Here is a 26,847-nt window from a genome sequence, read left to right as displayed (position 1 = left end):
TTGGCGACGGGGTATGTGTACCGCGACAGTCCTATTTCTTGGCTGGTGAAAGCGTCTGTAATCTGGTACCGTCGCTCAGGCTGGCCGCTTGCTGCGATAGAGAATGAGACATTCTCGCCCTTTATCGTCTTCAAATCTCGTCTTATTGTCCGAATTGTCATTTGGGTTTCGCTTCCCCGCAGCCCTAGCTGGGCCGCAGCGGAGGCGAGCAGCAGGGTCTTCTCTGACCCGTCATCGAGGACGGCGTAAGTGTCCAGGACTTTATTCTGGTAGCTTAGTGTCACACGCACTACTTTTAGGAGTACTCGGGCTCCACTGCTGCTGGCGGGATCGATGTACATGACGCTCGCTTTGCTGCTGGATGGTGCGGGTGAAGGGCGCCGTCTGTTACTGTCGTGAAGTATGTCCAGATGGGCTCCATCGCACTTGGTGCACCTTTTCTTTAAGCGGCATTCGGCTGCCATGTGTGAGCGCGCACAGCGAAAACAGCGCTTGTTGGACTTTATCCATTGACTTGCTTCCTCCGCGTTCAGCTTGGGGAAGGAGTCACATTGTGCTAGCCAGTGTTCTTTCTCACAGTAGGGGCACACTATCTTCCACTTCTCCGTTCTGGAGGGGGTACTGTGGCTCCTGCTGCTCGGTACTGACTCCGATTGGTGCATCACAGTCACCGATCTTCTTCCATCATTTAGTCGTCTGGTTCCTTCTCTGGAGCCAGGGGTGCTCCGTCCGAATGTATCTAGCCGTAGGCTGCTGACTTCTCTCGCCAGGAAGTCTGCTAGATCGAGGAGGTTCGGTTCGGGGCCATTCGGGTCTCGGTGGTCTCTCTGCCGCCTAAAACGCTCCTGTCGAGCGGGCGGCAGCTTCTCCAAGATCCTTTCCACATTTGAGTTGGCGTAAAGTTCATGCCTCCCCTTCTCTCTCTGCGCTCCCAACATCCCTACCAGGGACTGCACTCTGATGGACAGGTCGTCCAGTGCTCGATTGTCTATTGCTGGGGGTAAGCGGTCGATGTGTCGGATCTCCTGGATCACGTAATCCCATATGCGCCCATACCTCTGGTCCAATGCTACCAGCGCTGCTGTGTATGGGGTGGTGGAAGTCGCGTAGGCGAGCGCTATATTATGTGCGCGGGGTACCTTTAAGTGCTTCAGTAGGATGGCGTATTTATGGCGTTCATCCAATACATCCACCAACATGGTCTCCAGACACATGCGGAGTTCTGTATACTGGGCCCGGTTCTCTTGGGTGAAGTCGGGTACCATAGGCGTGCCAATGTATGACGCTGACTGTGGATACATCGGCGAGCGTTGGGGGAGAGGCCTCCTAGGCGAGTCTCCTCCCGCTCCTTGGTATGGGCTGGTACCGGCAGTGTACCATGGCCCGCTTGTCCAGGTGCTGTTCCTCGGTGCGGGTCGTGCGTCGTGCTCACCCGGGTATAGAGTCGGGGGTCTGTAGCGCAGCTCCGCGGGAGTATAGCCTGGGCTGTACCGGACCTCCTGGTCCGGTAGAGTACTGTGCTGTCGTCGGGCGTGGTTCTCCTCCTCTTCGTCTTCAGTTAGGTCATCCAGTGCTTGTAGTCTCTGGTTTAGCCTCTCCACAGGATATGCTGCTCCTTCCCGGTTGCTAGGTCTCGCTTGGACCGGTGGGGGGAGGTGGTCTGTGGGGGGTATAGACCTCGTCTGTTGGTCAAGTTCAGGGTTGTTTACTCGGCTAGGGGATGCCGCCCTGGAGGTGTGTCTAGACGAGTTCCTGGAGCCTCTGGCGGAGGGAGAGGGTGTTGTCCGTCTGATCAGCTGTTCTATTAGTTGCGCTTGCTGTCTGTCGCGCTCTGCGTCCCGTAGAGCACCAGCAGCTGCTCGCTGGCTGTCTGCTCGGTCTCGGGCCACATTCTCTTCCCTCTGAATGCGTCTTATTTCTAGACGTATATGCTCTTCTTCGCTCCGCTGCTGGATCTGCAGTCGGTCGCGTTCAGCAGCGGCGTTCAGGCTGATGAGGAAGGCCTGCTGTAGGGTCCTCTCTGCCTCGCTGGGGGAAGGCGGTTGTATAGGGGAGCCTTCCCTCGGGGTACTCCTTGCGGAGCCTTGGAGCTCTATCTCCACGGTGCTCTCCCCGTCTTCTTCCGTGCCGAGTTCTCTCTCGGTAGCGTTGTATTCCTCCCGGGACTCATCGGGGACTACTTCTTCAGTACTGGCGGGGTGTGAAGTCATGTCTGGTTCCCACTGGTCCCCACCGTGAACTTGGTCAGTTACATTAGAACCCGTAGGGGCCTCTATGGTCGGGGTAGTCTGGGCGTTGGGGTTAGACATACTTTTACTTTCTAGTTTTACCGCGTTTACTGTTAGTAGAAGACTAGGTTGTTGACTGACAGCGTAAGCCTCTAAGTACTGAGGGAGCCGTCGTTCGCGCTGCGGGCGTTGGTTAGGAGGATCGTTTCGTGGAGTGTTCATCATAGGCCATTTCAATATTAATAACACTATATTAATATTACACTAATTACCCTCCGGCTCGAAGGACCAATTGTAACTGAGGGGTACAATTCCCTGACTGTATTACTAGATATGATACTTACTACCACTACCTTTGTACTTAATATTCGGCCACCCAGTACTCGGCATAAATATATTATGATGAACACTGTCACGTAGATGAAACGGATCCAACACAAATGTACGAATTAGAAATAGGTCTTTATTTCTACACAGCGATGGTGTGTAGAGCAAGCACTTAATCAAATCAATCACATTTATGAATGGGAATTAGTATGCACTTTTATGGCAAGAGTATTCGTCGGTATATCAATAGAGAATGTCCAATCTCTGAAGGCGCAGGTGGTACATATACGACCTGGAATAGTTTAAGGAATAACAGCAATGATACTTTAATGATTATAGGCTGGATACACTAGGGGGGGTTAATCCGGTCGCTTGTAAGCCGACAGGAGTAGGAAGGGGGGGGGGTAGAATCCGGCTGCCTCATCCGGCCAAGGGTATCCCAGGTGAACCCACTGTAGTGCCGTTCAATGCGCCGGCGATCCTTGGACCACAGATGAAAGCAGGTGGACTCTTTGTGGGCCGGCGTCCTCCGGTCCACGGAGGAGAGACGTGAAGCGACCTCGTCTTGCAGAGCGTCTCCTCACCTTGCGTCCTCTCCAGGGGGGGGGGTTCCAACACACGGCAGTGTCGGGGGTCTTTATCCATGGAATAATCAACGTATACAAAGCATAATCCGTGCCTGGGAAGGCGGGCTGTCGTCGGTAGAATAATCCGGTATACAGGTCCACTCGCTCGTCGGCTCTGGGGCTCCTCGGGTGCAGCTTCACGTGGGGTCAACCACCCTGGATAAGCAGCCAGTTCTCTGCCCGAAACGATGGGGTACTGACTACGGTAGTATTCTCACCGCACGAAGCACTATATATTAACAGACTATTATTAGCTTAATAGACTACGTCCAACTCGACGATATAGTGCCAAATATGACTATTCAAATATTAATATACACGATGTCTCAATACCGATGGTAAGCCGAACTTGGCCTTACTCCCACACGTGGCGTCGCGGGGAGGCTTTACGTCTGTGACTCTATTGGAGGGTAAGAAACTGGACTGAAAAGGAAGTCCTACTTTAGTAGCGCAGTATATATACGCACTATGAACAAATAGTCCCATTAGTGGTGCGGTAGCCAGATTCCTACGCGGAACTAGGACTTGTTCATACATGTTGAGCGGTACGTTTGAACTGGGTCTGAGGGGTATGGCAGCCTGGCACCAAGGTCTCGACCAATAGTAGAATGGAGACTATTATGGGATGTTCAGTAGGCTAGAATGGATATTCAATGCATATTGTACAAGGAATATACAAGGGATATCAAGGAATATTAGAGAATATACAAATACAATTAAATATATATATATAATAAATATATATATTCGGTTTAATCTGGCCCTTCACAACAATTATTATTATTATTATTATTATTATTATTATTATTATTATTATTATTATTATTATTATTATTATTATTATTATTATTATTATTATTATTATTATTATTATTATTATTATTATTATTAGTAGTAGTAGTAGTATCTGACAAATATCCATATCCAATAACATTATTTCTAACCACATTTTCTCACCAATTTATTGAATGAATGATCATTGCATTTATATAACGCTTTTTTAGACAAAGCGCTTTACAATGTAGGGTGGAAATTGCCACTGTGTAGCACCCTCTGGCAGGCTTAATGGCAGGCTTAATGGATGCCATACACTGGCACCAGGCACACATCACACCACACAATGGCTGAAAGGCTCAGGAGACAGGCGATTGATATCAGCCAATTAAGGGGGAAGGGATGATTCGGTGGCCTTGATGTCAAAGACCTGGTTGGGAGACTTCGGGCCAGGAACATCAGGGAACCCCCTACTCTTTGTTAAAGCCCTGGGTTCTTTAATGACTGAATTCAGTCAGGACCTTGGTTTAACTAATCCGATGAAGGCACTTGCAACTGTACGGTGTCCCTGTCACCGTAACACTAACAGGTGCATTGTTACTGCCAAGTCCAGTGGACAGAGTGCCCCCTGCTGGACAACAACACAGACAACACAGCTTCTTCCGATCATGAGTCCGGAGCTCTACCCATGTATCCATAATTGATTAATTATTCATTTATTATTTTAATTAACCCTTTCACTACCACACTACCAAAGGGTTAACCTTTTCACTGCGACAATACAGAAGGTTAACCCTTTCACTGCCGCACAGCAAATGGTTAACCCTTTCACAACCACACTACAGAAGGTGAACCCTTTCACTACCGTCTGTAGTGCGGTAGTGAAAGGTTAACCGTCTGTAGTGTGGTAGTGAAAGGTTAACCTTCTATAGTGTGGTAGTGAAAGGGTTAACCTTCTGTATTGTCGCAGTGAAAAGGTTAACCCTTTGGTACAGCACATTCTGGGAACAGCAGACTTTTTTCAAAACAACAACTTTTTTCTCACCCTCCTCGGGTCCTACTAATCACCAGAAAATACCCCAAAGTACCCCAAAATACCCCAAAATACCACGAAATACCCCAAAGTATACCCCAAAATACCCCAAAATACACCAAAGTACCCCAAAGTACCCCAAAATACCCCAAAGTATACCCCAAAATACCCCAAAGTACCCCAAAATACCCCAAAGTACCCCAAAGTATACACCACAAAGTATCACGAAATACCCCAAAGAACCTCAAAGTTCCCCAAAGTATACCTAAATGTACCACAAAATACTGGCTCAGAGGTAGAGCAGGTCAACTAATGATCATATGGTCAATGGTTTGGTCAGTGGTTTGAATCCCAGCTCCTTCTGTTCACATGCTGGGTCCTTGGGCAAGACACTGAACCCCAAATTGCTCCCAATGAGTCTGGCTGCCATTGCTATGTGAGTGCATGTGTGAATTGGCAATTATAATGGTCTTTGTGCAGGTAGGAAAGCGCTATATATGTGCAGTCCATTTCCCATTCCCAAAGTACCATATATTTTCAAAACAAAGGTTTATTTTAATATATTATTATTAATCTCCAATTTTTTTTATTTTCGATTTTCAACAATAACAACACAACATCAACAACAATAATAACAGAACTGTAACTGAGGGGTTACAAAACCCTGACTGTATTAAAGATTGTGATAGATTAAACCACTGCTAGTTATGTACTTTAATTACTGGCCAGACAGTACATCTAATATATGGCAGACACTCATAATAACACGGCACTGACAAAGAAATATCATTTGAGGGTATTTATTATTATGCAGTAAATGTTACAGATATGAGAATTAGGGTCGCGCTTGTATGGCGAAGAATATGCATAAATCAGTCAGTAGCATAAGTCAATGGGAATAGAATAATTCCTACGATGGGGTACTAGGCTAACGCCGCCTGGCGTAGGATGGCAATTATATGGGGGAAACGCTGGTACCGCTGGAGACAATGGGTTCCTCCCAGAGTTGTAAGCTCTGGAGGAGAGAGGAATGTTCGGATACTCAGTCTGATCAATTGAAGAAGAAGGGGATTCACGTACAGAAGCCAGTCCTTGTAATCCAAAGCTCAGCATCAAAAGCAATAACTGTAATCCAATTGCACGATAGCAATGATGATAGCCAGCTAGCCTCGGTCTATGAGGCCAGCCCGAATGTAGATCCTCAAGGTGGTTAAATCCAAACGACAGTGGAGATTAACGATGCTCTTCTCCAGGTAGTACGTTCCACAATCAATATAATCCAACCAATACTGGTTCTGCAATCGCCGCCGTCGGTTCTCCTGTGCACATGTCCAGTAGGTTCTCCGACTAGGCCTCCTCGTGTGCTGATACCAATGTATTTAGTCCACGCGCACTGGCTAAGGTCCACTAGCTAAACGAACGAACTGCTGGGTAATGCTGCACACGAACGAACTGCTGTTGGCACGATACACAATAATTAACGACTCTTTACTTCACATTAAGCTAAGTCGAACTTGACGTTACTGCATTAAATCTGACACTTTTACTATTCACTTCGCACGTGGTTCTCAACGCTCTGTTAGACGCACTGCTTCTCACTTCACTGTTTTACCGAACTTGATGAACGATGAACTTGCTGCACAAACAGCTACTGTTCGCACCTGCCGCCGTATATATACTTAAGTGGCTTCTAGTGCCGAACCTCAGTTCTCGTCTCGAATCAATGCGCCGTCTCCGGGCATGTTGCGACGGACTCGCCTTTGAACCTGACTTTGGGGGCTTGCGGTCTGGCGCCGATAGCGTTATCCAATAAGGAAAGCGAATATTACTAGGATTCAAACGCAGGCTTAAAGGGATATAACGTGTATATATAAATAATATACAAGGTATATAAAACAATAAATGTAGATTCTCAGCTTTAATCTGGCCCTTCACAACAGCCGCCTCCTAATTAGTCCGCACCTAATTAGTTAAGGGAGACAGATTAATAGTCCAGTCAACTGCTCAATATTTGTTGTGAGGAGTAGGGGAATCTACAAAGTCAGGGGGTCATGGTCGTCATCAGGGGAGTCAGGGAGCTTCGGCAACTCTATCAGCTTCGCCACGGGTCGGGTGTAAGTCCGCCCTTGGACTATGACTTCTGCCGCTCTGACCTTCCCATCGGCACCAGTAATCACTTTGCTTACGCGGCCGTCCGGCCACGTAGCTCGGGGTAGTGACTGGTCTATGATCATAACGACTGCGTCCACCTTCAGGTTGTCCCTGTCCTTTACCCGCTTCTGACGGGCTGGAAGGGATGGTAGGTAGCTTAGGAGGAAGCGGGCCCAATACTGGTCAATCGGTGCTTGGTTGTGTCTCCACCTCCTCCGTCCGTTCCTCTTGTTCTTTCGGTACCCCGTCTGAGGAGGGGCCGGGTCCGGCCGCCCCATCAAGAGGTAGTTTGGGGTGCTGGGTTCGAGGTCAGCCACGTCGCTTGGAGCGTAGCTGAGGGGGGTGGAGTTCGGAACTCCCTCTTCTTGAGCCCACGGTTCTCTCACAGGCTTCTCGTCTAATGTCAATAGCTTCTCAACGGGCTGTACGAGAGAGTGGCCTGTGTCGCTCACCTTTGTGTACAGGCAGCGTGTAGACGTGGGTTGGCTGGAAGGCCCGGAGAGAGGGCCTTGGAGCGTCCAGCCCAGGCGGGTCTTGACCGCGACTGGGCATCCTTTGGGTCCGATGTGGGCCGCCTTGATTGGGACAATGAGGTCCGCGTGGTCGGAGCCTATGAGCAGGGTCGGTGTGGCGCCGTCGATGAGCGGTATAGATCGTCTGCGTAGGTGCGCGTACTTCGCCATCAGCTGTGGGATGGGGTAGTTGTAGCTTGATAGACCTATGTCATGACTTGTAAATGCCTTAGTGATGCTGTACCGCTTCTCGGGCTGCCCGACCGCTGCTATTGTGAATGAGACGTTTTGGCCCTTTATGGTTTTTAGGTCTCGCTGAATAGTACGGATTGTCATTGTTTCTTTGGTACCCCGCAGGCCCAACTGGGCTGCGGCGGAAGCGAGGAGGAGAGTCTTTTCAGACCCATCGTCGAGGACGGCGTAAGTGTCCAGGACCTTGTCCTCGTAGCTCAGGAGCACTCTGACCACTTTGATGAGCACTCGGGCGCTCCCGCTATACTTGGGGTCTATGTGGAGCACTCCTGTTGGTCGGTTGCCTTGTCGGGCTAATCTTCGCTTGTGGGCCCTGCACAGTGATGCGCGGTGAGCGGCGCCCGCCGTGTACGCCTCACGCCATTGATCAATTTCGGCGGGGTTCAGTGTCTTGTATTCGTCGCACTGTGCCAGCCAGTGTCCGCCGTCGCAGTAAGTACATGCGATCTGCCCTTCCTCTTTGGCGAGGGAGTTGTAACTCGTCGGTGGTGGCGCCGACTCGTGGTAGTACGGGTGGCACCGTGAGTCCCCGTGTCTGCTGCAACAGTCAGGACACCAGGGGGTGGTTTCAGGACTGGTCTGTGGTGACACCGCCTCGGCCTGGTACATCACCGTGACGGGCCTACTTTGGTTTCCTGGCGAACGCTTGTTGCTCTCATGCAGGACTTCTAGATGGGCGCCGTCACACTTGCCGCATCTTTTCTTCAGGCGGCACTTGGCTGCCATGTGGCCGCGCGCGCAGCGGAAGCAGCAGCGTTTGTCCTTAAGCCACTGACCTATTTCGGCTGTGGTTAGGTCTTTGAAGGCGTCGCACTGTGACAGATGGTGTTCACTGTCACAGTACTGACAGACAGCCTTCCACTTCTCCTTGGTGTGGGGGTTGTGGCTCGTCTGCCGTGACACAGCCTCGGCTTGGTGCATCACGGTCACGGACCGGCGGTTGTCGTTGAACCTTCTCGGTCCATCTTTAGGGTCAGAGCCACCCCACACGAACGTGTCTAATCTTAGACTGCTGACCTCCCTGGCGAGGAAATCAGCCAGGTCTAGGAGGGATGGTTCTGGGCCGTGGGGGTCACTGTGGTCTCTCTGCCGCCGAAAACGCTCTTGACGGGCTGGAGGGAGCTTCTCCAGTATCCGCTCCACGTTAGAATTTGCATATAGTTCATATCTCCCCTTCTCCTTTTGTGACCCCAGCATCCCCACAAGGGATTGAACCTTGATAGAGAGGTCATCTAGTGCCCTATTGTCTTTGGCTGGGGGTAGGCGGTCGATATCTCGTATTTCTTGGATCACGTAATCCCATATGCGTCCATAGCGCGCGTCGAGGGCCACCAGAGCATCTGAGTAGGGGGTTCTTGAGTTTGAATATGCCAGCGCTATGTTATGCGCTCTGGGCACTTTAAGATGCTTGAGGAGGATGGCATATTTATAAGACTCGTCGTGTACATCGGACATTATAGTCTCTAAACACATGCGTAGTTCTGTGTACTGTGCTCTGTCCTCACGCGTAAAGTCTGGGAACGTCGGTGTTCCAAGGTAAGATGCCATGGATGGCTGGGATACCGATGCGCGTAGGGGGAGAGGCCTCCTTGGCGAGTCTCCCCGTACGTGGGGTCGTGGGTTAGTGCTGGGTGGGTACCAGAGGCCGGGCCCCCAGGTGCTGCTCCTTGGTGCTGACTGTGTATTAAACTCACCCATGGGTTGGATCGGGGGTTTGTAACGCAGTGGCTCGGGGCTGAGGTCGGAGCTGTACTGGGCCTCCTGGTCCAAAATAGGTTCGTGCTGGTGGGCTGGATGTCCTCCATCGTTCTCCGCTAGGTCCTGGAGTCTCCTAGTTAGTTTCTCGGCGACGTAGGCGGGGTCTTCCCGTTGGCTGGGTCCCGTATAGACCGGTCGGGGAGGGGGCTCGGCGACGTGAGCAGGTTCTTCCTGTTGGCTGGGTCCCGTGTGGTCTGGTCGGGGAGAGGGCTCGGCGACGTGAGCAGGTTCTTCCTGCTGGCTGGGTCCCGTGTAGATTTGGAGGGGAGGGGAAGGTGCCCTCGACCCGTGTCTTGATGATCTCCGTGAGCTCCGTGTGGAGGAGTGGGGAGTCGCCCTCTGGAGCAATTGCTCCATCATCTGCGCCTGCCACCGGTCTCTTTCCGTCTCGCGCTGTGCATTGGCGACGTCGCGCTGTGCCTCGCGTTGGCGCGGTCTCGCTGAATGTTTTCTTCAACCTGGAGGCGCCTCTCTTCCAGTCTGATGGTCATCGCTGCGTCAGCCTGGAGGCGACTCTCTTCTAGTCGGATGCGTTCTCTTTCCACTGCAGAATGTTCGCGCTCACTCTGTTGTTGCGCCTGGAGACGTTCTCTTTCCAGTGCAGAATGTTCGCGCTCACTCTGTTGTTGCGCTTGGAGACGGTCGCGCTCACCCTGGATACGTTCGGTTGAAGCTGTCAGCGTGGCGATTAAGGCTTGTGCTAGTCGCTGGTCAGCCTCGCTGGGGGATGACACTGATGGAGGTGATCGGGCGCTGACAGGACTTGGTGGGGACCTGTTCTCTTGGCGCGCTCCGAGGTCCATCTCTTGAGCGCTGCTTCTTGATTTCTCCCACGCCCCGAGGTCCATCTCTTGAGCGCGGTACTCTTCTCTGGGGTGCGCGCCGAGGTCTATCTCGGGTACGCGCTCTTGGGTCTCTTGCGTTCCGGGGTCTATCCCGGTGGCGCTTTCTTTATCCTGGGGCGCTCCGGGGTCTATCCCGGTGACGCTGTCTTTCTCCTTTGGCGCTCCGGGGTCTATCCCGGTGGCGCTGTCTTGGGGTATAGTCACGTCATGTCCCGCTTGTTCCCCCCGTGAGCTAAGTCAGTTTGGTTTGAACCCACTGGGGTCTCTACTGGTGGGGCCGACAAGTCGATAGGATTGGGCATGCTTAAACTATCAGTTTTATCCGTGCTTAACGTCTTTTTAGATAAGCTAGGAGGTAAAACGAAAGCGTAGTCCTCCAGGTGTGGAGGTGGCTGACGTTTGCGCCGAGGGCGCTCTAGTTTGGGAGAGCCGTCTGGAGAGTGTCCGCCGCTGGCCATATCAATATTAATATGATATTAAAGATTACTGATACCCTCCGGCTCGAAGGACCAATTGTAACTGAGGGGTTACAAAACCCTGACTGTATTAAAGATTGTGATAGATTAAACCACTGCTAGTTATGTACTTTAATTACTGGCCAGACAGTACATCTAATATATGGCAGACACTCATAATAACACGGCACTGACAAAGAAATATCATTTGAGGGTATTTATTATTATGCAGTAAATGTTACAGGTATGAGAATTAGGGTCGCGCTTGTATGGCGAAGAATATGCATAAGTCAGTCAGTAGCATAAGTCAATGGGAATAGAATAATTCCCACGATGGGGTACTAGGCTAACGCCGCCTGGCGTAGGATGGCAATTATATGGGGGAAACGCTGGTACCGCTGGAGACAATGGGTTCCTCCCAGAGTTGTAAGCTCTGGAGGAGAGAGGAATGTTCGGATACTCAGTCTGATCAATTGAAGAAGAAGGGGATTCACGTACAGAAGCCAGTCCTTGTAATCCAAAGCTCAGCATCAAAAGCAATAACTGTAATCCAATTGCACGATAGCAATGATGATAGCCAGCTAGCCTCGGTCCATGAGGCCAGCCCGAATGTAGATCCTCAAGGTGGTTAAATCCAAACGACAGTGGAGATTAACGATGCTCTTCTCCAGGTAGTACGTTCCACAATCAATATAATCCAACCAATACTGGTTCTGCAATCGCCGCCGTCGGTTCTCCTGTGCACATGTCCAGTAGGTTCTCCGACTAGGCCTCCTCGTGTGCTGGTACCAATGTATTTAGTCCACGCGCACTGGCTAAGGTCCACTAGCTAAACGAACGAACTGCTGGGTAATGCTGCACACGAACGAACTGCTGTTGGCATGATACACAATAATTAACGACTCTTTACTTCACATTAAGCTAAGTCGAACTTGACGTTACTGCATTAAATCTGACACTTTTACTATTCACTTCGCACGTGGTTCTCAACGCTCTGTTAGACGCACTGCTTCTCACTTCACTGTTTTACCGAACTTGATGAACGATGAACTTGCTGCACGAACAGCTACTGTTCGCACCTGCCGCCGTATATATACTTAAGTGGCTTCTAGTGCCGAACCTCAGTTCTCGTCTCGAATCAATGCGCCGTCTCCGGGCATGTTGCGAGGATTCAAACGCAGGCTTAAAGGGATATAACGTGTATATATAAATAATATACAAGGTATATAAAACAATAAATGTAGATTCTCAGCTTTAATCTGGCCCTTCACAACAAGAACAGTATAACATTTTTGAACAAATTCCAGTAATGACAGAATAAAAGAGACAACAGTAGAAAAATAAAAAAAATTATACTGTTTGTTCAGTGTTCAATACAGATGTTATTACATTTGGAGATTATAATATATTAAAATAAACTGCTCTACCTCTGAGCCAGTATTTTGTGGTACATTGAGGTATTGGTATACTTTGGGGAACTTTGAGGTTCTTTGGGGTATTTTGTGATACTTTGTGGTATTTTAGGGTATACTTTGGGGTATTTTGGGGTACTTTGGGGTATTTTGGGGTATTTTAGGGTACTTTGGGGTAGGGATGTCCCGATCACGTTTTTTTGCTCCCGATCCGATCCCGATCATGTGATTTTGAGTATCTACCGATACCGATCTTTCCCAATCCGATACATTTTGTATTTATTAATTTTTTATCCCAATTTCTCACATTACATTCACCCTGAATGTTGACGTTATCCAGGTGAAAAGTTAACTTCATTCAAGCGAGGCATTGCAATCCTTGACATAAATCATTTGATGTATAATTAAATCAAAGGAAATGCGTTTGGGTCTGAGAATGTGGCTGGTCTGCCGTTCTGCAGCTGGATACTATTGGTTTGTTTTGGCAAAATTTTTCTGCTCTGTGTGACAATAAAGAAATTAATGATGATATGCAATTTAAAACCAAAACTAAGGCCTCAGTATGAGTTTAAGACGTGAACATGGTCATGTTTTTTTTTTGTCTATCCCGATCTTCGGAAAATCACGTGATCGGCCCCAATCCCGATCACGTGATCGGATCGGGACATCCCTACTTTGGGGTATTTTGGGGTACTTTGGGGTATTTTGGGGTATACTTTGGGGTACTTTGGGGGGTATTTTAGGGTACTTTGGGGTATTTTGGGGTACTTTGGGGTATTCTGGGGTACTTTGGGGTATTTTGGGGTAATTTGGGGTATTTTGGGGTACTTTGGTGTACTTTGGGGTATTTTGGGGTACTTTGGGGTATTCTGGGGTACTTTGGGGTATTTTAGGGTACTTTGGGGTATTTTGGGGTACTTTGGGGTATTTTGGGGTATTTTAGGGTACTTTGGGGTATTTTGGGGTACTTTGGGGATATTTTAGGGTACTTTGGGGTACTTTGGGGTATACTTTGGGGTATTTTGGAGTATTTTGGGGTATACTTTAGGGTATTTTGGGGTACTTTAGGGTATTTTCTGGTACAGCAAAAACCTCACTTGTTCATGTCTGAGGGTTGTTTAATAAGGAGACGACTAGAAGCAGTTGTTCAGGTGGAATCAGTCAAATGTTAAACTTCTAGGGAAATATGTCGTTTGTAATTAACTACCTAAACAGCATGACTCAAATTAGTTAACCACTGAAAAAGCTACTGAGATTTGAATGTAGTTAAACTACCACCCAACAACGAATACTAAATTGTATAGTTAAACTAGTCATTTAACTATGTGTAGTTAACTACTCCTCAACACTGGGTAAGCTGTCATGTTAAAGCTTGTAAACAATATGTTTTCTTACCTAGCATGGTAACATGGCTAATTTAGTTAGCTAAATAAACAGTTATAATATTTTAGGATTAAATACAGTGACTGTCGTCCAGCTTATTTTTAAAGGAAGTGTCGCATTGTGACAGAGGCGAACGTTGAACTGATTGGAAAAACGGGAAATGTAAATAGGGAACTGAATGACTCATGGAGGAAATGAGGGAAGGGATGGACAGTTTTATCTATTTGTCTGTGCGCTGTGTTTTTGTTTACTGTGTGACCTGCATCTGCCCCTTCTCTTAATTCTCCCCAAACAAATTAATCAGACAATGCCCTTCAGCTGGCGATGAGGTAATCCCCCCCTCCTTGATTGGTGTGTGAGTCTGGTCAGCCCCACATAAAACATTGACATGGAAGGTCGTGCAAGGAAGCCCCAGACACGAGAGCCCAGTATGAGAGCGAGCGTGAGGCGAGCGTGAGGCAAAAGTGAGGCGAGCGTGAGGCAAAAGTGAGGAGAGCGTGAGGTGAGCGTGAGGCGAATGTGAGGCGAGCGTGAGCCCGCGGCGGACACGCGCCCGGCAGGATATGCCGTGGGAGAGAGAGGACGATTAGCAATGAGCCCTGCTGACTTCTCACTACCTGCTGTCCATGACCGAGTCAGTCCTGTTGAGTGATATACGAGCGATGAAGTGGTTTGAACGCCCCCCCCCCCCCCCCCCCCCTCCTGGTGAGAGCGGCTCCTGGTGCCCCTTCAGGGATACTGAGGAGGATGGGAGCCCTACGATGAGCGCTATTATGTTTCTGCTGATTGATTGATTGATTGATTGATTGAAAACTTTATTAACAGATTACAGAATGGGTACAATACAGTACGGCTCAATACACACAATTGTTAAGGGGATGCAGACCAGAGAAAGACTTTCGTCTTGTTTACATCAGGGTCCCCCATTTTCAATTCATCAGGACATATATGACATACATGACATACAGATAGACAGTACTGCTACATCTATACATTTATGACATACCAGATTTGCAAATACAGTACTGTTTGAGATACAAAAAGAGTCCAGAAAAGAGAGTATATACATTTGACGTAAAAACTGTACATTGGAGGAGATTGGGTAGGTGGGGGGGGGGCTGTACATTGGAGGTGGTTGGGTGGGGGTGGGGGGGTGGGGTGTGGAACACTGTACACCTGTACAAGCAAAACTGTACATTGGAATATTGACAGAACCATTCTTGATCATTTACTGTACATTGGAGGGGGTTGGGTTAGGACATTTACAGGGGCCAGTTTCGAATTGCAGTCTCCCGTAGGTGTTCTTTGAGAGTGTTTTTGAAAGTGGGTAGTGATTCACCTTCCTTTACAGCTTTAGGTAGGGCGTTCCACATTTATGTGGCATAATTGCAAAACGTGTTTAGTCCCTTGTTTGAGCCGAATCTGGGTTTAACATGATTTGTGGAGCTCCCTCTGGTGTTGTGATTGTGGTATTCACTGACCTTTGGGAAGTATTTTGACATGTACATGGGCACCTTGGTAGTGTATCTTGTAGACCAGGCCCATTGCAAGTTGCTGTACTCTGTCGTCTGCTCTAAGCCATCCTAGGTTGTCAAAGTGGGCAGGGGTGAGGTGGGTTCTAGGACTAAGGTCAAGCAGTAGTCTGACCAGTTTGTTTTGAGATGTTTGTAATTTTGTTTTTAGCGCCTTTGAGCTGCTTTGGTACCATGAGGTGCAAGCATAGTCGTAGTACCCTTGAATGAGTGCTCCTGCCAGAGTCTTCAGGGTATTCTTGTTTACCAGAGAGGAGATCTGGTACAAGAATCGAGTTCGTTGGTTGACTTTTTTTATTACATTGGATGCAATTTTGTCACAGGAAAGACTAGCCTCTAGGATGGAACCCAGGTAGGTAATTTCATCTTTCCTTGTGACAATATTGTCACCCACCCACAGGGGTGTAGCTCCAGATTCTGGGCCCCATGAAAGAATGTTTTTGTAGGCCCCCAGTGAATGCGAGCGCGCGTTAGCGTAATATGGTTTTTACCTATACATTCGGATCAGCAGTTCAGCACCTGCACTGTTGGTGGGTGAGCCTAGTAAAGGATGTCGCATCGCGTTCATCTTCAATGAATGGACCAATGCAATAGTCTACCAAAGCCCCCCCTCTCTCTATATATATCTCACACACACACACACATACACTTCAGAAACAAACATAGTATCAATGAGAGCATCAATAATACACCTGAGTGATGTCTAGTGTAAAAAAAAAAAAAAAAAAAAAAAAAAAACATTTTTATTTTTTTTGGGGCCCCCCCCAGTGCTGGGCCCTTGGAATCATCCTAAGCTACCCCCCCCCCCCCAGCTACGCCCCTGCCCACCCATCAACGCTCTGCAAGATGTGCTTATTGGCCTTAAGCTTGTACTTAATGCAAACAAAACTAAATGCATGATATTCTCTAGGGCTAGACCTCATTTGTGCCACCTATAGAGTGGAACTGGCTGATGTTTAAGGTCCCCAGAGTACAGACTGAACTTGGACGACTTTTTGTTTTTGCGTCTTTCCATTGTCTTTGTATGCACTCGCGCCGCCTCTAAACCTTGTGTTTCCCTTCCCCCTCGCAGTATCATCGGCCACACCGAGCCCTACACCAAGCTGTGCTGTAAAGGTTTCTGCATAGACATCCTGAAGAAGCTGTCCCGAACCATCAAGTTCTCCTACGACCTCTACCTGGTCACCAACGGCAAGCATGGCAAGCTGGTGCGGGGAATCTGGAATGGCATGATTGGGGAGGTGAGGCTTATTCAGTATCTTTAACACTTTCAGCGCCACGCTTAATCCCCATCTCTGTCACTAGAAGGCCACCTTCCATGCCGGCCTCCATTTCCTATTTACCCCCTTGAATGCCGCCACCCACTTCAATGATAGAGCTCTCATATTTGCGAACGCATAAACTCTTAAATTATGGCTATGTGTCTAATGTGGCCGTCGCTTATTGTTTGACTTGTTTGCAGTCAACATTGTCGAAACTGATTGTTTTTTAATCAGTTCATTTCCGTTTTATACCATTTTGAAAAACGCTAGTTTCTTGAAACTTCCAGAAGATTTCAGAAGATAAACGCCCTTTACTGTAATACACAAAACACGTTGTCATTTCTCGGCCTATTTATGAATCGTTTTCAAATAAACGCTAGATTATCGATAGTATATGTGTACTTATGCACGCTATAGAAGCGGGCTGAAAAATCGATTCTCTTATTTCCTGATCACACACACACACACACACACACACACACACACACACACACCTACATACACACACACACACACACATATGGCACACGCTGATATATAGGTGAAAATAGCTCTGATTATCCCAATACTCATAAAATAGATTCCTTACCTCAGATCAGATGTTCTCCAAAAGGATTATTCCAATTCCTGATAGCCATTCCAAATATCGATCGCGTTTATTGATCCAACGCTGAGTGCTCGAACACATTATTCCACGCTGTTCTGCAGGACCACAAAGACTGCAATCGGCTCCGGTTACTTGCCTGAGAAGTAAAATGTGGATTCTGGACTCTTTTTTTCCCATGCGTTTCATTCAATCCATTCCAAAGGGGTGCAGTACCATCCGGGAGATGATAGGGGGCGGTATTTTCCCAATGGAGCTCAGAGAGAGAGTTTGCAGTGGTAACGTGAGGCTAAATTGATGAAATATGAATGGAAATCGCTAATAAAAGAAATAACGATAAAAAAACGGCATATCTCGTTCTTGGCACTCAACGGTTGGCATGAAATAACGAGTAATCTCGTCCGTGGCACTCAAAGTGTTAAAATAGTAATTTCCGCTGTGTTTCACGAGGTTTGCAGAGCTGTGTGTGTGTTCTGTATTATAGCTGTGGAGACAATGGTGTGGCTCATTTGACAGACACTACTTGTAGTCCAACATGGGAAAAAAAAAGTTCTACACACTGAAGTTTGTAGTTTATTACACGCTAAACATCGCACATTTCCAAGATAATCCAGTCTTTTTTCATAGATCGCGAGATAAAACGCGTTATGTACAATAAGCCCGAATCGTTCTGGTTGATTCCCTGAGCCTCCAAATACTCCCAAATCAAAGGTATATACCTTCACAAAATCATCAAGGGGGGGGGGGGGGGCCTTGTCTTACCCCGAAAATCCGATCGTTAGAAAAAGCCTCGTTCATGACCGGTAAAGTAAGTCACTGTGATCATTACATAAACATGTTTCACGTATGGTAAAATAGACATAGGGGGTAATCCAGGCCAGAAGGTAATCCAAAAAGAATAATTCCAATGATCCCATCGGCGATCGCGATTACTCGTTATAATGCGCACCTAAAAAGTAGTGGTGGAAAGTAAGTATTTTTACTAGGGATGCTCGATATTGGCTTTTTTACCGATACCGATATACCGATATTGTCCAACTCTTAATTTCTGATACCGATATCCATCGATATCACATTTTAATGCCGATATTGGCCGATAATATCGGTAGGCCGATAATATCGGACATCATTTCTATAGAAATGTAAAAAAAAATTTAATTAAAATTATTTTTTTTATTTTTTTTTAAAAACCGATACCGATATTTTCCGATATCACATTTTAATGCCGATATCGGCCGATAATATCGGACATCCCTAATTTTTACTCAATTACTGTACTTAAGTAAAATGTTTAGCTACTCCACTACATGTATCTGAATTCATCAGTTACTAGTTACTTTGAAGATTTTGCATAGGAAGCATGGCAAAAATGTATGAAGATTATATACTTTCACAGTTGAAGCCTGTCAACTTCAAGAGGACATAATCAGAGCAGCATAACTGGACCACGTACCACTTTAACATAACCTTTAGAGGTCAATGGATCAAGGACTTTTACTTTTACCAGAGTACTAATTTATTTCGGTATGTCTACTTTTACTTAAGTAAAGGAACTGTGAGTAAAGGAATGGTTACCGCAGCATCCTGTGGGTTTTTATCTTCTCTGGCACAAAGGCTAAATTAACATTGGTATCTGTTTATCTTTAGGGCCATTACCAGGGAATTAAAACCTTATATCACTATGTTGGTAGATTGGAATTATGGACCTTATCTGACACACTCAAATGACTGCATGCTTAAGGTCCCCAGAGTACAGACTGAACTTGGAAGGCCTTTTGTTTTAATGCCCCAGCTTCTTGGAATGACCTCACGCTAAAAATCAATACTTCAGTATGCTATGGACAATTTAAAAAGATGACTACAAATCTCCCTGCCTCAGTATGTAACTGTTTTCATTTTGATCTTTCATAATTTTTTTTACCGGATGTTTTTATCCTATTTATTCAATGTCTAATTATCTGTAAAAAAAAAAAAAAAAAAAATCCTTTATCTTTCTTTTGTGTTTCAATATCCCTGTAATAGACAGCATTGGAAATGAGAGAACCTCACTATCTCTTTGGGAAAATATGAATAAAGTCACACAGTCATTTAGTATCTGTTTTGCAGATACTTTCTTCACTAGTAAGAATGGAGACTATTGGTGGTAGCCTGGCGGTCATCAGCAGCAGGGTGTGGTGTTGTGCTCCTTTGATGAGCCTTTAACTAGGCCAGCGGTGTGAGGACAGGGATGCACAAACAGTATGGTGGCCGTACTTACACTCTCTCACATACAGTACACGCTCTCACATAACACACTCAAACACATCAAACACATCAATAGGAACAGTGCCCAGAACAGGTGTTCCTCTGTAGAACGTTCCTGCCTGCATTCCTTTGCCTGGCGGCATTTTGCTATGTGTGTGTATGTATATGCGTGCATGTGTGTGTGTGTGTGTGTGTGTGTGTGTGTGTGTGTGTGTGTGTGTGTGTGTGTGTGTACTACATTTGCGGGAAAACACCACAAAATAACATCACCCCCCCCAAAATTCACACTCATCAGATGGAGGAGGTGAAGAGAGAGTTGTGAATAGGATCCTCCTGTGATGCAGTACTCTCTCAGGCTACTAAAAGTGATGAGAAGGCTTCTCCCTTTGTGTCTCTACAGACTGCAGGATAATCATTGTGGAAGTCACACTTTTCTTTTTATCTTGCCTACTTGCTGAACAACAGCAAGTCGTTGCCGCATTATGATATCATTGTTGGAGAAGTTTATTTGTTTGTTTATTCATTCATTTAAAAATGAAATAAAACCATGATACATAGATTGATTGATTGATTGATTGATTGATTGATTGATTGATTGATTGATTGATTGATTTACATTTAGTAATTTATCTGATGCTTTTATTCAAAGCAACTTACAAGTTCTGTAAGGTCAGCAGGAAGGGTACAACTCTAGCAGCTAAGTAACAATGTTCGTCGAACAGTGTCAAACTTGGGTGCTACAGTCTTAGTGTGTGCATAGTAGTAAAGACATATTAGCACGGTAGGTAGTAATATAAGCAAGCATGATTATTTAGTAGCAAAGTGCATTATCTGTTTATTGACTTTTTTCAATGGAACCAACATTTACAAATGATATGTGCTTGAAGGTTTTCCATTAGAAACACAAAACAGGAATACAAAGGATACATCAAAACAGGCAGACAAACAAACAAACAGTTTCAGAAAGAGATTATAATAATGGTAATAATAGGGTGCTCGCCACGAATGCGTGTTATGGTTTGTAACCGACCCCAATCGCACAACACAAGACAGGTATGAGGGTAAGCCAAGAAACGGGCATTTATTGAAACAAAGGGAAACCGGCACTGTCCCTTTAAGGGAGAAACACAAAATACTGGAAATAACAAGAGGGGAAGGAAACAGGCTAAGGGAACGCTAGGGGAAGGTTAAGGGAACACTAAGGGAAGGCTAAGGGAACGCTAGGGGAAGGTTAAGGGAACACTAAGGGAAGGCTAAGGGAACGCTAGGGGAAGGTTAAGGGAACACTAAGGGAAGGCTAAGGGAACGCTAGGGGAAGGTTGGAAGAAACAGGGAGGAACTAGGAGGACCGGACGGGAGGACTAGGAGGAACTAGAGAGGGGAGAACTAGGGACAGAGGGACAGGTACTGGGGGACATAGGGAACAGGTTCTGGGGAACAGAGGGCCAGGTTCTGGTGACAGAGGGACAGAGGCCCGCGGAGGCGGGCTGGGGACGAGGAGGACTAGAAAGGGGAGAACAGGGACAGAGGCCCGCGGAGGCGGGCTGGGGACAGGGAGGACTGGGAGGACTGGTGGGAAACATCAGGGCCGCTCTGCAGAACTCTCGGCAGATCTCCGAGGTGGGTAACGGCGGCCGAGAGGGAGAGAGGAGAGGGTTAAAGTACAAAAGGGAAAACAGAGCAGATGCAGGAGAGGTGACTAGTCCAAATACAAAAGTTATCAAAGTAAAAACTATCTTCGTGTAAAATACACAAAGAGCAAAGTTCCAAAAACAATCCAAAAGTGAATACTATCTTCAGTGTGAACAAACACACAGTGGGAGATGTAACGTCCAAAATAATATCCCAGTGAAAACAAACAGAGGCACACGCTGGGTGAGTGACTGTCTGATTAAAAAGGTGGTTATCTTCAGTGTTAAGAAACACACGAAAACGGAGATGATCAAGACAGTCAAATAAACTCACCCAGACGTAATGCGTATAATGCGTAAAGGAGCTGGAACAGCAGCGGGGCGAGGGCGTCGCCACCGGGGAGCCGGCTGTCCGAGCCGAGGTCAGAGTGGTGCTGGAACAGGCAGCGGGGCGAGAGCGTCGCCACCGGGGAGCCGGCTGTCCGAGCCGAGGTCAGAGTGGTGCGCCACTGCTTGGAGTGCGCGCCGGAACCAAGAGACGCATCTGGGGTGCGTCTGCGTGGAGGAGTGTGCCAAGCTTGGAGGTCTGGATGATGCGCGTCTGTGCGCTGGTACGGAGGAGCGTGCCAAGCTCGAAGGTCTGGAAGATGCGCGTCTGTGCGCTGGTACGGAGGAGCGTGCCAAGCTCGAAGGTCTGGAAGATGCGCGTCTGTGCGCTGGTACGGAGGAGCGTGCCAAGCTCGAAGGTCTGGAAGATGCGCGTCTGTGCGCTGGTACGGAGGAGCGTGCCAAGCTCGAAGGTCTGGATGATGCGCGTCTGTGCGCTGGTACGGAGGAGCGTGCCAAGCTCGAAGGTCTGGAAGATGCGCGTCTGTGCGCTGGTACGGAGGAGCGTGCCAAGCTCGAAGGTCTGGAAGATGCGCGTCTGCGCGCTGGTCTGGATGTGCGTCAGGTCGATAGCTGCGCGGGGGTCTGAAGTGGATCACTGGGATGCCTCCCGTGGAAGTCTAGGGAGCGCAGACCAGTCTCCCCCTCAGGCAACGGCGACAGCAGGCGAAGGCTGGAGCAACATCTCTACGCCGGAGAATCAAAACAGCATAGGCAGAACAGAGGACCTCCCGAAGGAGTCTTGATGTTTGAGAATATGATACGGCATGTTTACAACACGACCCCACGCCGAAACGAGGGGAAGAGCCCTGGTATTTAAAGCCCACAGGGGAACTAATTAGCCTGCCACCACAGGTGCGAGAGGTAATTGATAATCGAACTAAAAGTGTGAGTTCGGCACCAGACCAATCAAACACATAATGACAGGTAGTCCAGGTGTGGCCACTGAGAGTAAACGAGAGTAAAGAACGAGAGGGTGGGGGCTAGAGAGAGTGAGTGAGAAGAGAATTCCTAAACAGTAGGCTTAAAGAAAACAGAGAAAGTTGGTGAGCAGCGGACAAAACCTCACAGTACCCCCCCCTCAACGGGAGCCACCCGGCGACCCAAAAAAAATACAGACAGAGTGGCAGGGGGCAAAACAAGGCAAAAACAAAAAGGTACTGGCCAAGCCAGCAGGGGAAGCCACCACAAGAGTGGGGCTAGCAAAAGAAACAGGGTCGCCGAGGGGTAACTAGGGTAGCAGAGGGGCAACTGGAGGAGCTGAGGGGTAACCAGAGGAGCTGAGGGGTAACTAGAGGAGCAGAGGGGTAACCAGAGGAGCCGAGGGGTAACTAGAGGAGCAGAGGGGTAACCATGGTAGCACCGGGAAAAGAACTAGCAGAGGGAAGGTTAGCTGCCAGGGCACTGATAGCTACAGGGCCTATGCTAGCTGTACTGCTACATCAACATAGAGGCTGCGCAAGCTGCCGGAGCTAGGCTAGCAGAGGGAAAGGGTAGCTGCCAGGGCACTGATAGCTACAGGGCCTATGCTAGCTGTACTGCTACATCAACATAGAGGCTGCGCTAGCTGCCGAGCTAGGCTAGCAGGGGGAAAGGGCAGCTGCCAAGGCACTGATAGCTACAGGGCCTATGCTAGCTGTACTGTTACATCAACATAGAGGCTGCGCTAGCTGCCGAGCTAGGCTAGCAGGGGGAAAGGGTAGCTGCCAAGGCACTGATAGCTACAGGGCCTATGCCAGCTGTACTGCTACATTAACATAGAGGCTGCGCTAGCTGCCGGAGCTAGGCTGGCAGACAGGGCTGGACCAGCATGAGAGAACAAGCTAGCTGGAAGGACAGTCCTAGCTGTGTGAGATAAACTGACCTTGCTAGCTGAAAGGGCAGTCCTAGCAGTGGGAATACTGACCTTGCCAGCTGAAAGGGCAGTCCTAGCAGTGGGATAAACTGACCTTGCTAGCTGAAAAGGCAGTCCTAGCAGTGGGAGCAAACTGACCATGCTAGCTGAAGGGGCAGTCCTAGCAGTGGGAGAGAAACTGACCTTGCTAGCTGAAAGGGCAGTCCTAGCAGTGGGAGATAAACTGACCTTGCTAGCTGAAAGGGCAGTCCTAGCAGTGGGGATAAACTGACCATGCTAGCTGAAAGGGCAGTCCTAGCAGTGGGGATAAAACTGACCTTGCTAGCTGAAAGGGCAGTCCTAGCAGTGGGAGATAAACTGACCTTGCTAGCTGAAAGGGCAGTCCTAGCAGTGGGGAAACTGACCTTGCTAGCTGAAAGGGCAGTCCTAGCAGTGGGAATACTGACCTTGCTAGCTGAAAGGGCAGTCCTAGCAGTGGGAATACTGACCTTGCTAGCTGAAAGGGCAGTCCTAGCAGTGGGAGAAAACTGACCCTGCTAGCTGAAGGGGCAGTCCTAGCAGTGTGAGATGCTACACAAAAAAGTGGAGGCCATGCAGAGGGACCGGGTTAGCTGCTTGGGCCTGGCTAGCTACAGGGCCTATGCCAGCTGCAAGGCTGCATTAACATAGAGGCTGTGCTAACAGCCGGGGCCAAGCTAGCAGACCGGGGCCATGCAGAGGGAATTGGGTTAGCTGCCTGGCATGGCTAGCTACAGGGCCCATGCCAGCAGCAAGGGCTGCATAAAACATAGAGGCTGTGCTAGCAGCCGGGGCTAAGCTAGCAGACTGGGGCTCTGCTGAGGGACTGGGTTAGCTGCCAGGGCAAGGCTAGCTACAGGGCCTATGCCAGCAGCAAGGGCTGCATAAACATAGAGGCTGTGCTAGCAGCCGGGGCAAGGCTAGCAGACAGGGGCCATGCTGGTAGTAGAGGCCTAACAAGCTGCAGGGGGGTCAAACAGGGCTAACAGGGAAGCCAACAGGGCTAACAGGGGAGCTAACAGGCTAACAGGGGAGCTAAACTGGGCTAACAGGGAAGCCAACAGGGCTAACAGGGGAGCTAACAGGGGAGCTAGAGGGGAACTAGAGGGAACAAGAAAAAAAAGGCAAACTCAACATACACCGTCTGTGCTGGCTGGGGTCGTCGATTTGGTGGGGTCGTACTGTTATGGTTTGTAACCGACCCCAATCGCACAACACAAGACAGGTATGAGGGTAAGCCAAGAAACGGGCATTTATTGAAACAAAGGGAAACCGGCACTGTCCCTTTAAGGGAGAAACACAAAATACTGGAAATAACAAGAGGGGAAGGAAACAGGCTAAGGGAACGCTAGGGGAAGGTTAAGGGAACACTAAGGGAAGGCTAAGGGAACGCTAGGGGAAGGTTAAGGGAACACTAAGGGAAGGCTAAGGGAACGCTAGGGGAAGGTTAAGGGAACACTAAGGGAAGGCTAAGGGAACGCTAGGGGAAGGTTGGAAGAAACAGGGAGGAACTAGGAGGACCGGACGGGAGGACTAGGAGGAACTAGAGAGGGGAGAACTAGGGACAGAGGGACAGGTACTGGGGGACATAGGGAACAGGTTCTGGGGAACAGAGGGCCAGGTTCTGGTGACAGAGGGACAGAGGCCCGCGGAGGCGGGCTGGGGACGAGGAGGACTAGAAAGGGGAGAACAGGGACAGAGGCCCGCGGAGGCGGGCTGGGGACAGGGAGGACTGGGAGGACTGGTGGGAAACATCAGGGCCGCTCTGCAGAACTCTCGGCAGATCTCCGAGGTGGGTAACGGCGGCCGAGAGGGAGAGAGGAGAGGGTTAAAGTACAAAAGGGAAAACAGAGCAGATGCAGGAGAGGTGACTAGTCCAAATACAAAAGTTATCAAAGTAAAAACTATCTTCGTGTAAAATACACAAAGAGCAAAGTTCCAAAAACAATCCAAAAGTGAATACTATCTTCGGTGTGAACAAACACACAGTGGGAGATGTAACGTCCAAAATAATATCCCAGTGAAAACAAACAGAGGCACACGCTGGGTGAGTGACTGTCTGATTAAAAAGGTGGTTATCTTCAGTGTTAAGAAACACACGAAAACGGAGATGATCAAGACAGTCAAATAAACTCACCCAGACGTAATGCGTATAATGCGTAAAGGAGCTGGAACAGCAGCGGGGCGAGGGCGTCGCCACCGGGGAGCCGGCTGTCCGAGCCGAGGTCAGAGTGGTGCTGGAACAGGCAGCGGGGCGAGAGCGTCGCCACCGGGGAGCCGGCTGTCCGAGCCGAGGTCAGAGTGGTGCGCCACTGCTTGGAGTGCGCGCCGGAACCAAGAGACGCATCTGGGGTGCGTCTGCGTGGAGGAGTGTGCCAAGCTTGGAGGTCTGGATGATGCGCGTCTGTGCGCTGGTACGGAGGAGCGTGCCAAGCTCGAAGGTCTGGAAGATGCGCGTCTGTGCGCTGGTACGGAGGAGCGTGCCAAGCTCGAAGGTCTGGAAGATGCGCGTCTGTGCGCTGGTACGGAGGAGCGTGCCAAGCTCGAAGGTCTGGAAGATGCGCGTCTGTGCGCTGGTACGGAGGAGCGTGCCAAGCTCGAAGGTCTGGATGATGCGCGTCTGTGCGCTGGTACGGAGGAGCGTGCCAAGCTCGAAGGTCTGGAAGATGCGCGTCTGTGCGCTGGTACGGAGGAGCGTGCCAAGCTCGAAGGTCTGGAAGATGCGCGTCTGCGCGCTGGTCTGGATGTGCGTCAGGTCGATAGCTGCGCGGGGGTCTGAAGTGGATCACTGGGATGCCTCCCGTGGAAGTCTAGGGAGCGCAGACCAGTCTCCCCCTCAGGCAACGGCGACAGCAGGCGAAGGCTGGAGCAACATCTCTACGCCGGAGAATCAAAACAGCATAGGCAGAACAGAGGACCTCCCGAAGGAGTCTTGATGTTTGAGAATATGATACGGCATGTTTACAACACGACCCCACGCCGAAACGAGGGGAAGAGCCCTGGTATTTAAAGCCCACAGGGGAACTAATTAGCCTGCCACCACAGGTGCGAGAGGTAATTGATAATCGAACTAAAAGTGTGAGTTCGGCACCAGACCAATCAAACACATAATGACAGGTAGTCCAGGTGTGGCCACTGAGAGTAAACGAGAGTAAAGAACGAGAGGGTGGGGGCTAGAGAGAGTGAGTGAGAAGAGAATTCCTAAACAGTAGGCTTAAAGAAAACAGAGAAAGTTGGTGAGCAGCGGACAAAACCTCACAATGCGGAGACGCTGGGCTCGCCTGTTCGAGCCCAGCGCGCCACATTCCTTTCAGTTTAGCTGGTCGTTCATACTAATACACATTGGCCGTATTAGGGGGTGGGAAACTGATGGGTGGGGATCGGGCGTTGTGGACAGCGACTCCTACAGGTCGGTTGGTGCGCCTGCGCAGTAGAATCAGGAAGTGTCGGGGGCAGCGTGAGCCTCCCACGCGTTACTCCTCGCCACTGAGAGATCGAGCTGCGCAGGTGAAAAGATGCGACTGCTGTTACCTCAAGTACCGGAGGGGACTTGTGCTA

At 48.9% G+C, this 26,847-nt stretch overlaps 1 protein-coding gene across 1 annotated transcript in view; it reads left to right on the top strand.

Moving 5' to 3' along the window:
• LOC311235560 (glutamate receptor ionotropic, NMDA 2C-like) overlaps positions 1-26,847 on the top strand; it is a 177,525-nt gene that overhangs the window by 120,206 nt on the left and 30,472 nt on the right. The window contains exons 8-9 of the mRNA XM_084323029.1: positions 4,545-4,645; positions 16,361-16,529. Of these exons, the coding sequence (XP_084179155.1) occupies positions 4,545-4,645; positions 16,361-16,529 (270 nt within the window). The remainder of the gene's footprint in view (positions 1-4,544; positions 4,646-16,360; positions 16,530-26,847) is intronic.

The sequence above is a fragment of the Notolepis coatsorum genome (assembly GCF_963971535.1).
Source record: "Notolepis coatsorum genome assembly, chromosome: 10".
NCBI lineage: Eukaryota > Metazoa > Chordata > Actinopteri > Aulopiformes > Paralepididae > Notolepis > Notolepis coatsorum.
This window is presented reverse-complemented; position numbering and strand designations above follow the sequence as displayed.